This window comes from Pomacea canaliculata, linkage group LG6, assembly GCF_003073045.1.
Source record: "Pomacea canaliculata isolate SZHN2017 linkage group LG6, ASM307304v1, whole genome shotgun sequence".
NCBI classification, from domain to species: domain Eukaryota; kingdom Metazoa; phylum Mollusca; class Gastropoda; order Architaenioglossa; family Ampullariidae; genus Pomacea; species Pomacea canaliculata.
In genome coordinates, this window is record NC_037595.1 from 31,318,378 (window position 1) to 31,330,340 (window position 11,963).

The window sequence follows — 11,963 nt, forward strand, 5'->3', positions numbered from 1 at the left end:
CTTGCCTGCGAAAAAGCACGCGCCACAAACAGTGAATCTAAAAGTAAATAAACATCGACTTTATTCTCGATTTTTAAAAAATTCCCACATATATACAATAAGTTTGTACAAGTTACTGTTTACCTGTAAGCGTTTGAAATGTCTCAAAGGCAAACGACACGAGGCGGTTACAATCTCAACTGTACAATTCATGATTGCTATCAGACCACTGAGCTCATTAGTCCAATTAACACAATTAATTTCCACTTGTCCGAACTTTGATTTGGTCAGTTGCTTTCCTACAAGGACTGTGACCTGTAGATAATGTTTACATTGTTCAGGTCACGAGCACTTGCTGTCATCGGTCAGTCAAACCATCTAAACGCTTTGGTAATGATTAGAACTTGTATCATTGTGATCATTTTGCAAATCAGCAGATTTTGTACACCAGTTTGTAAGTACTTATAATCACCACCTATCCACTTATATTCTGATCAACAAAAGGTCAGTGCAGCTCACTACGATCACAAGATAAGTACTTACTGTGATCACCAGGTAGGTGCTTCACCAGGTTAAGTGCTCACTACGATACGACTACGTGCAGGTAAGTGCTCACTACGATCACAATGGTAAGTACTTACTGTGATCCCACACACGATCACAAGTAAGTGCTCACACTCACGATACATTCACAGGTAAGTAACTTACTGTGATCACAAGCTCACACAAGATAAGTGCTTACTACGATCACAAGGTAAGTGCTTACTGTGATCACCAGGTAAGTGCTCACTACGATCACAAGGTAAGTGTTACTGTACGATCACAAGATAAGTGCTTACTACGATCACAAGGTAAGTGCTCACTGTAATCACCAGGTAGGTGCTTACTACGATCACAAGATAAGTGCTCACTACGATCACAAGCTAAGTGCTCACTACGATCACAAGGTAAGTACTTACTGTGATCACCAGGTCGTATGTGCTGTGGCTCGTGGCATTGAGGGTACCTTTTACCACCACCTCGTAGTGTGTGTCGTTCAGTTCTCGCACACCCAGGTCGCTGTCACCGCCTGCACAGTGTGAAGGGAGCCACAGCATGACATGTCCGACAGACCTCACAACAATAGTTGCCTCGTCATTTCATCAAGTCACTGTCACACATGCAACTGTCGTCTGACATAATCCCCATACCCGAGTATCTGCTCGTCTGTTGGCTGTGTACATAGATGGTGTGTCTGTTTGTGTGTGTGTACATAGATGGTGTGTCTGTTTGTGTGTGTGTACATAGATGGTGTGTCTGTGTGTGTGTGTACATAGATGGTGTGTCTATGTGATAAAGCCGTGTGTATACACTAACGGACATGAGAGTGTGAGGGAGAGTGTGTGTGTGCGCGCGCGTACTTGTTTGTGTCTCATGCCGGAGGTTAGAGCTGTCGTTGTTGTGAGTAGCAACTAATTTTATAAAAGCCAACGCTGAAATTATTAAAGTTGAATCTTTCAGTAAAGCATGTTGATGACAACATGAAGGAGCTGGAGGCAAGCAGCCTCACCATGGAGCTGTACGCTGATGGTTGTGGGAGAGTTGGTCTGTGAGTTAGGATCGGTTACACTGAACCTCAGCACGATGTCCTCAGGACTGACATCCTCATCCACGGACACCTGGCTACTGTCGCCCTCTATCGTTATTTCCAGAGGTGCGTTTGGCTCGACGACCTCTAGTGTCACGTTGACAAACACAGGGTCGTTGTAGGCGAGTAGACAATGGCGAGCAGAAACTGAAACACAAACACAAGTAAGAGCACGCCACGACTGAGGCATCAGGTGGAGGCATCAGGTGGAGGCATCACCACTCTCATCGCGGACAAAGTCGCAGTGCTTTGCGTGAGATAACCTGTCACAGATGTCTCATAGTTCTACAACTCGTTATGTTTCATCTCTTACTGCGCTCACAATAAACAAACAAACAAAGTAAAAGCGTTTCTTCTTTGCCAAGAAAACGAATTTAAAACAATTTAAAATTAACGGCAACCAATATTCAGGCAAAGTAGCAACATCTGGTTTTACCTGGTGGGTACCAGAAGGAATGTCACTACTGCCACTGCTACACACATCAAACACACTGTCATTGACGGCAGTGACACTGAAGTCACGTGCTGCATCCCCCGACACAGACACGTTGAGGATGGCCAATCGTGCACGTGATGCGTTGAAAGCAAAGGGAAGAATTGTAGGTGGCGCTGTCCACAGTCTCCGAGTTGCACAGTGTTGAGTAGGAAGCCAGTTGTGTTGGGACTGTTGACACAACATGTTGAGAGTAAACAAGCTGCTCACACAAGCCGTACTCAAGTACTGTTCACAAGATATTCGTCACAATAACTTTGATGAGATGCTACTCCTGTCTACTTGCATTTTGAACACTTAAGCTACGATCACCACTGCTTCCATGCTTCCATGAAGTATGATGGGATGCTATTCACTCACACTTTTCCCACTATTGTTCTGACATGCCGCCATCAAAAGGATGTTACACACATAGGACGATACACACAAACTATAGTGAACACTGTTCATACGCTGGGATAAGGCTCCACCCCATGTGCTCTATCAAAAATTAATTCATTATTTCAATCGACATCAAGCTTACATGATGCTGAACACTGTCAACACCATCTACCCTGCAACAATCGATGTTCATTTAAGCTGTAATATAATAAAATTTATTAAAATGTCTTTGCTATTATAATAATGTAGCTACACTTCTGTGTCTCATACAACACAGTTAACTTAACAAAGTGTATTTACACATTTAATTTTATTATTAGTGTTTTACAGTAATCCCAACAACTGTGACTGGATTGAACGTGTGGATGCGGTCAACCCCGAGTGACATCAACAGCACAGACAGAATGTTTCTGTGACTGGCTCTCAAGAAATTATTGTATGAGCTTCGTGTTTCTCCCCCACAGCTATCAACTTACTTGTCGCGAGGGTTTCTGTGAGGGTCTGTCCATATAACACGGGCAGGAACACCAGCCACACAGTCACCTGCCATCGAACCATGACGCTGCCGTTGTCAGGACAAGTCAGCTCGCCTTTCACCATTACTCCACCATCTGGCAGTCAGGGAGGGCAACTTGACACCTGAGACAGCACAGACCTGGTCAGAGTCTAGTGACAGTCATGACAGCACGGACCTGGTATACTGAGGTATACTTGTATACTGGTATACTTGTGACAGTGTCGTGTCATAGTCATGCCAGTAGTCATTGACACTGTCGTGTATGTGTTTCAGTGAGATCATGTCACCATCTCACTTGTTTGTTTGTGACAGTTATTTCCTACTTCCTTGCTGTATCTTCAAACCCAAGAAATAAAGATGTTGACAAAAGCCACTTCACCCGACCTTGGCTATGTAATATCAGTGTCACACTGAGGCTTGTGACTCCTGCCACGAAATTTCATGCTTTTTTCTCAGTCTACCTTCATACAAATTCTTCATCCACGTAGCCTCGTAGTTGTACGGCGGGTCCGCTGCCACATTGTGATAGTCGCCTCCTATTAGTAATTATCGCTATAGTGACCCAACATCCAAATAATAATAATAATAAATGCAAAATCAAGCATGCTCTTTTGTAAAGAAAAACAAACAAACAACATGTGTAAAGAATAACAAGCAAAGAATAAAATCAAATACAGAAAACACAAAGAGGAGCCAACTAACAAGAACAAGAGCTGAGACTAACATGATATTACAAAAGGAAGTGAGTGACAAAGGACTAGCATTATGGGAAAGGTTGTTAGGAGTAATGTTTATGGAAGGTGTGTGTTCAGTGCACGTGTAAAGGAGTCAATGGCGGGGTGGGTGGCGGACACACAAAGGGAGAGAGTTCCAGTAACTAAAAATCCTGTGGCCACATGTTGTTGCCCCACACTCTCCCTGCAAGACACAAGGACGACATTATATCGAAATATCTGACTATGGTGTAAGAGGCTGCCTGTGAGCTCGTTTTCTGATGCTTTCCACACTCGGCCCTAAGAGCATGGTCAGCATCACTTCGCTGTGACTGGGATGACTGGCAGACGAAATCCACAGTTAAGATGTGGCTTGCCCTCTATTGTGGACTCTTGGATTCATCTTGAAACACATCGGGCCTGGTACTGACTCAGTCAAAGATGACTTTCCCCCATGTGATGACCTGTGGGCATCCCTGCCTCCCCCACCTACCCTGAGACATTCATTGTGTGGAGCCTGGGGTCAGCAGACTCGAGGTTTGGGCTGCCGGCCACTGCCCGGCCAACTACACAGGAAGCAGCCGCCGGGGGCACCAACAATTCTTCCTCTAGCCAATACACCATCGTTAGGTGCTCAATACATTCAACACTAATATTGTTGATAATAACATCAAAATTAGGTCCACACACACCTAAACATCCATATTATTTTGTACGAGTGTGTGTGTGTGTGCGAGCGTGACAGAGAGAAAGAGTAATAATGGGATATGGGTAATTTCCACCCTGCCAGTCATGGATTTTATGCTACATTTCTCGTGTTTCACCATCTCAGATGACAATCTCTTATTGTCATTCAGCCCAAGCTCAGGTTGAAAGTGGAGAACGGTTTAAGTGTAAACCTGCAGCAAGGAGCTGTCTGAAGTAAAGCTTTGTGACACTACACACCCATCTTTTGAAATGTTCCGAGCTGAGCATACACAAATATTACAGACTTCACTATTTCAAGTGTAAAATGGACCATTTTGTAAACTCCTATCTACCATTTTAGGTGAGATTTTGTTTTGATGTGTTATCTTGGAAATAAAGCAATGGCAGGGACATCTCTGGCCCTGTTTTAACGGATTTGTTTATACTGTTCTCTGTCTTCTGCAAACGTCTCACCTGAGATACTGTCGAGGCACGAATACCTGGTGAGGTGTTAAAAGATGCAAAAAAGTCAAAAGATATGCTATGATAATTAATTGAAGTTCTATGTACAATTAAAGGGGTATCTGCGGGAATTAATAGTATTCATACTTGTTGATCACCTGTCATACCAGTAAAAAGCTTTTAGAGGAAGAGGTAGACAGAAATGGACATTTCCGGTCAGTAGATTTCTCTTCCTTCTGAAGAAAATGTTCTGGAGGTATGTTTCTGTCATGAAGATTTGTCCATTAAATGAAAACATTCTTGAGTGATTTGAATCAGCATGTTAATTTCAAAGATGATGCAAGCGAGTGCCTATAAAAATGTAGCATGGACCACAAGGTGTAAGGCCTGATCAGTCGGTCGTGGAGGTTGGCAGGTTGGTGGGTTGGTGGGTTGACTGTTTGTTTTACTCTCAGATACACAGCACTATAGGTCAGAGTTCAGACGCAGCATGCTCCGTGGCACCAAATAATCCCTGCGTGTGCCAGCGCCATGTACTCGGCTGACTACAACCATCGTCAGGATAATTTGTTCATACATTATCAGCAGTGAACAGAACATTCGGGTTGATTCCTGCTGCTCGTTCAGCTGTGATAATATTGTCAATGTGGAACTTATCAATTCATAAAATCAAACTTAGTCACGCGCGAGGTGAGTTCAGCTAGTGGGGACACTTCATGTCCTACCCTCCCGTCCTAGCAGCGGGTGCAACGGTTTGCCTGAAGTCATGTGACTCCCTTCCCTCCCTCCCTTGGGTGTAGCACCTGTTTACAGGGTAGACTGCATTTCCGTGGTATAGTTTCAATAATTCTCCCGCACACACACACACCTCTCTCTCTCTCCGGTACTGTCTCAAGTTGCGCCGTTGTCTATACTTGTAACACCTGCTAAATGTATTCTTTGTATTTTTAGTTTCTTCTGCGTCGTAGGTTTCTTTTTGGAGACACCGATGACATCTTAGGACAAGGTTTACACAGTGAGAAAATAAACATGCTCCTGGAGACAAGTCCACAAACAAAACATAACCTGTTAGCAAGTCATAATCAAAAGGACAATTCTTGCCAAATTTGTAGGGAATCCACGCACACAAACACACAAACACGCACATACAGACATAAACCGCATACAAACAAACAAACAAACAAACAAACAAACAAACAAACATAACACTCTGTTTTATAAGATGCACGTTTGGCACAGGTCCTAATTAGCTTTACAAAGATGTGGCGAGTAATCCTAGGTTTTGTTACAAATATCTCGGTAACTAGCTTGAAGAAGTGCACACTTCATTTTTTATTAAACAGGTTGTTTCTAGGGACTTTCTGTGACTATTCCAATGTGAATGAGCAAAGTCTTGAGATGGAATAGAAGTAGAAGTTGGAGAGATGTTCACATAAATGTTATGAAAAATAACACAGAGATACTTTAGTATTGTGATTGGTTCTTAGCCAGCTCAGCCAGAAGTACATCTTATTAGTTTAGTAGTTTATTGTTGACTTTATTTGCATATCTAAAGATTGTTTAATAGCAGTAAACTTTTGGGCTGGCAGCTGATCGCCCACTACCATCTAGCATTTAAAATACTCTTGCATAAAACATTTGCGACAGAGTACTAACAATCACTCATCAAAGGTGCTACCAACAAAACCTAACTAGAATGTTCTGCCCTCTTTCTGCTCTCTACTAGTGTCTTCAATCTTCTCTAGCACCATGTGCTCACCAGGTAGCTAAGACTACAGAATTCAGTAGCAGTTTTCTCTTTCATAGACTTAAATAAGTTGCATGGATAATAAATTGTTTGATCCCCAAGAAAATTGTATTTCCGCAGGATCAATCTCAGGGACTTGTTGCTAACAACCATCTTGCCTCAATGTGTCCTACCCATTGTGAAATGTTTGTAAATAATACCACAAAGTGTCTCTCCGAACCTCAGATAAACTTCCTTCTAAGCCTGAAGTAACTATTGATAAATTCTCATGTTATGTTAGCTTATTATCAACAAGACATCAAAAGACATTCGAGCGCTCAAAGATGGCAACAGCTGAGCAGCCTTCACATGTGGTATGAGTGAGCATGAGGTAGGTAAATACAGAGTGGCTTACACACTACACAACACTACACAACACTACACTACACAACTATTTACACTAAGTACAGCGGCACCATTCACACAATACACAAAAGTCTAATACATGATAGTCAAACTTAATTCCACGGTCACCAAATTTTCGAGAACCGAGCAAAAATGAAACCCATAGTAGGGTTCGTAAAAACGGATTAATTCCGTTCCAGTTACGTCTCAAAAGTATTTATTAAAAAAAAAATACTCTGTCAAGAATTGTGCTTCGCTAGCTGTACAAACTCCCTCTCTCCCCTCACCTCTTCATCCTCCACCCTAACCACATCCGCGCACCTGCTCCTGTCGCTTGTCGACCCCCTCACACCTTCCTCTGTCACGTGACTGTTCACCGGCAGCGACCTACCCCCTATCGCCAGCCTCCACCCTTGTGTGCGTGCTTGTTCCATTTTGTCCCACTAACTGCGATGTCCCACACTGCCATACAGTATAGTCAAGCTCTGCGCTGGAATTTCACAACTTGTGTCTTAACAGTCACAAAAAAAGTCGGCATAGTAGCGAGAGAGTCGTGGTGGCATGTTAGTCCAAATTTTTTTACAAAATTGAATTTATAGTCGGGACCGAGCTAAAGTGGCATAATACCGAGAGTGGCATAGTAGTGAGATTTGACTGTACTATAAAATTCTAAACACAATTTGGAAAAGATTGTGGCTCTGTTTGTGCTACCTTGTGTAGAGATCAGTGTGTAAAGTGTCAGGAAGTGTAGAGAAATGTAGAAAGATGGAGACAAACGCTCCACTTAATGACCCGTCAGTATTCGAATGTTAAACTAGTTGGTGATGTTGGTGATGTTGGTGATGTTGGTGATGTTCACTTGTGCACATTAGCCAGACTCACAAAAACATGTCCAAAGTAGTAGATGGCTACACTTGTTACAAACTTACATCTTCTTAAAGTCAAGATCGAATTTAACCGGAGAAGATGGATGGACGTGTGACCAGAGGGCATGCTCTTTGGTTTAACCATCTTTAGCCAAGTTTTGTTTGCTTGAAAACCGCCCTTTAAGGGTCTCTTAGGAGAAAGAAGTGCTTCTAACACAAGTAACTAGGAATTATTATGCACCTGGAAATGTAAGCGCGTGTCGACACATGTACCCGGGTGTGAATCTTTGCACAGCAGCCTTCAGCAGGTGTGACACACCTTGGCACACACCTGACTATGTGCTCAGAAAAGTGCTGCGCTGTGTCTAATGAGACCACCTTAACACAAATCCAAGCAAAGAAGTTCACCGAAGAGAATTGATTCTCTGCGCTAGCTTTGTGACAAGGGAGGAGGAGAGACGACACTAGAAACACAGATAAAGTAGAGAAACAGAGTGACAGCTGTAAGGGCTGTTGGTACAAACTAGTGACAGCAAGCCATGCAGCTCTGTGGTCTTAGTGTAGGTGGCAGTGTTTGTCTTGCTGTTTGTTTGTGTGTTCCTGTTATATTGGTGTAACTGTCTTTCTTGAGGCAAACGTTTGCGCAATCACATCGTGCATACCAGTAACGGCTCCACATCCGCCACACGTCCGTACATTTATTTATGTGCGCGTGCTCACGTGAGTGCGAGCAAAGGGTTTTCTTTGGTGCCAGTCTGCGTGTGCGTGCGTATGTGTGTGTGAGAGAGAGTGCGAAGAGAGAGAATACGATATCAGGGTACAGTATCACAGCTATAGTTACATTTCAAAAGACTTGTTACAAAGTTACCGTGTACAACTACAGATAATTACAACTACACTACAGATAATTACAACTACACTACAGATAATTACGACTACAGACGATTACGACTGCAGATAACTACAACTACAGATAATTACAACTACATATGATGACAACTACAGATAACTACAACTACAGATAATTACAACTACACTACAGACAATTACAACTACAGATAACTACAGCTACAGATGATTACAACTACAGACAATTACAACTACAGATGATTACAACTACAGACCATCATTAGCTAGCAGCTCAATGTGTGCACAGTCCTAGTGACAATGTCGGTACATTACAGCAGTCAGGTGACAGTGAGACAGTTATCTGTAACTGACCCTTGTGTAACACGAGAAATGACAATACATTCCCATGAAAGCCACACTACTGTAGTTTGTAGTCATGGCCGCGTGTGGCCAGATGCTGGTATTGGTAGTGGTACCCTAACCCTTCTCTCTCTCTCACACTCGCACACAGGGATTCTTCGTGTGTATGCACTGCTGTCCCGGAATTCAGAGATTTTTGTGCTGATATCACTCGACACAATGTTAGGTGTGTTCACTTGACTAAATGTTAGGTGTGTTCACTTGACTAACTGTTAGGTGTGTTCACTTGACTAAATGTTAGGTGTGTTCACTTGACTAACTATTAGGTGTGTTCACTTGACTATGTTCACTTGGCGAAGTAGGGCTTTACAGAATAGAGCGACATTAATTCTTTCCCACAGAAAGCTTTAGATGCTAAGTTGAGGCGGGGTGAGGTGGGGTGCGGAAGACGGATACCGTTGTCATAACAAATGTTTCAAGACATCAAGGAAGCTACTCGCTTTACAAAAAGATCAACCCTGCAACCTACCTCTTGTACCAGTCGCCACCTCGTCGCACCCAACAGATACAGCTCACAATGCCGTGGATCTGGGTGTCACACTCTGGTTGTGGCCGCTTGCTAGTGGTACAATCACTCAACCTGCTGCACTTGTCAACTACCCGACTACCTGAGCGTGGGAAACCCGAGCACGCTGACATGGACGTGCCCGTGTGCTATGAATACCCGTCTTCGCTAAAGACCCAGTTAGGTCCCTGATCAGCCATTATGGGGTAGGAAGGTGTACCTGGGTATTTGCTTACGTCGCTGGCTGTGTGCCTAACTTGGATTCGGGTGCAGAAGACGGAAGTGGGGTGCGGTTGTGTCGAACTGGTTTCGGTGGTGCGGCAGGGCAAGAGGTGATAGTGGGGGACAGAATTGCACACTACATGCTGAAGCAGTGTAACACAGTGTAACACAGTGCTACGCTTGAAAGCCTTCACAAGCCTTGGCTCGTCTGTCAGGTCAGTACAGTTAGTGACGAAACTTGAAATGTCACAACCCTCTGATGGCGCTCGGCTCACACATTCGTGGCTGCCTGTAATCAGAGATCCCACCTGCATCATCATGACCGGTCACCAAAAGTCGTCTTAAAATTACTGTGAACAGCATGCTTTGCCATACTGACTTGTGTAGCATCCTCCATGTTCCACACCAAACTAAAAGTCTGCTTTTAACGTGTACGGCCAGATCGAGCTTGTCATCGGCTCCTCTACACTTTCTTAACTCTCTGTCGTTGTGATGTCAGCATAGTTTTCAATGCGGCACGAAACAAGTAATGGTTTATTTTGTTCATTTGTTTATGTGGTCTTGAAATCTTCTCCTGTCTTTCATTCCTTCCCCTCCCAGCACACCTGTAAACTGGCGTCAGTTTATGACGCAGTCAGTATCGGTTTTCAGTGTTGTACACAACCGTCAGATAACAACCGTCAGCTCATAACCGTCACCTCACAACCGTCACCTCACAACCGTCTGATCACAACCGTCAGATCACAACCGCTCACCGTCACAACCGACCGTCAGATCACAACCGTCACTCACAACCGTCACAACCGATACAACCGTCACCTCACACCGTCACCTCACAACCGTCACAACCGTTCACCTCACAACCGACCTCACAACCGTCACAACCGTACTCACAACCGTCACAACCGTCACACTCACAACCGTCACCTCACAACCGTCACAACCGTCTACTCACAACCGTCACTCACAACCGTCAGATCACAACCGTCTGATCACAACCGTCACCTCACAACCGTCTACTCATAACCGTCACCTCACAACCGTCACCTCACAACCGTCTGATCACAACCGTCTACTCACAACCGTCACCTCACAACCGTCAGATCACAACCGTCCGGTAACCCTGTTTCGGGACACAAGTTTTTTTTAAGAGCTCCCGCAGTGCTGGTAACATCGGACGCCCCACCCGAAGCCAACTCACCGTTGAGTGTAAGGTCGTGAGTCAAGGTGTATTTATTCTGCAAGTGGAGTTTGAACATTGTCCACCACTTGGCTGCGCACTCTTTCCTGCCTTAGTGCTTCTCTTCTGCTTCCACACTGAGTGAGAAGAGATGGCGGCATTGCATAGTCTTTGTAGTCCCAGAATTTGTATAAACGGAAACTTTAATTGCATGTTTGTGTTTGTGTGTGTGCGCGCTTGGATCTGTCCTAGCACTCGGGAGCAAAGGGCCGTAACTTATGAAAGAAAGAAATTCAAGAAATGGCAGTGATGTCCCTTCACCTAGTGCACAGAGAAGTCAGACCCTGGGGAGATAAATATTTAGTAATCTTTGGCGTAGTAGATGGTGTCATGTATCGAGATGGTGGTATGATGTTGATGTGGTTACCTTATAATTGTGGTGTTTGCGTTTTGATGTTGTTGTCCTGTACGTGGTGTCTGCTGATGCAGAGGTCAAATGTATAAAGGGAGCAATGTCCGAGTCCGGAAATATGAAAAAAAAATGTGTCGCTGATGAAAAACTGTCGGGGATAAAGCTGCTCGTATTACTTTTTCCTGTTGTTGACGAGAGAATGATGTATGATGATGTACTTCTATGTGGAGTATGATTCTCAGTCAGTGACCTTTGATCTTTTCGCGCATTCCTGGCCCTTGTCCTGCTTCATGTATTCGTTGACAGTCACCTGGCACCGACTTGAAGTGTAACTAAAGTTTGTCCTGGGTCAGCAGTGGTTCAGGCTTGTCACAACAGGATTCAGTTGGCTGGTCAGCTTCCCGAGGCCTTGACCCCACTCTGACACACAAGCGCAGAACATTTCTAAAGACGCACGCGCAGCAAAGATGTTGAGGTCGTGTTGAGTCTCATAGAGATAGACGCTCATGAGCAAAGAAC

At 44.1% G+C, this 11,963-nt stretch overlaps 1 protein-coding gene across 1 annotated transcript; it reads right to left on the minus strand.

The window, feature by feature from the left end:
• Window positions 1-1,614: 1,614 nt before the first annotated feature.
• On the minus strand, window positions 1,615-10,333 carry LOC112566635. The gene is made up of 4 exons (XM_025242907.1): window positions 9,595-10,333; window positions 2,957-3,119; window positions 2,043-2,270; window positions 1,615-1,753 (listed from the first exon to the last, which is right to left on the minus strand). Exons 2-4 carry the CDS (start codon window positions 2,987-2,989, stop codon window positions 1,700-1,702), a joined length of 315 nt encoding a protein of 104 aa, XP_025098692.1. The 5' UTR covers window positions 2,990-3,119; window positions 9,595-10,333; the 3' UTR covers window positions 1,615-1,699.
• Between the last annotated feature and the right edge of the window lie 1,630 nt (window positions 10,334-11,963).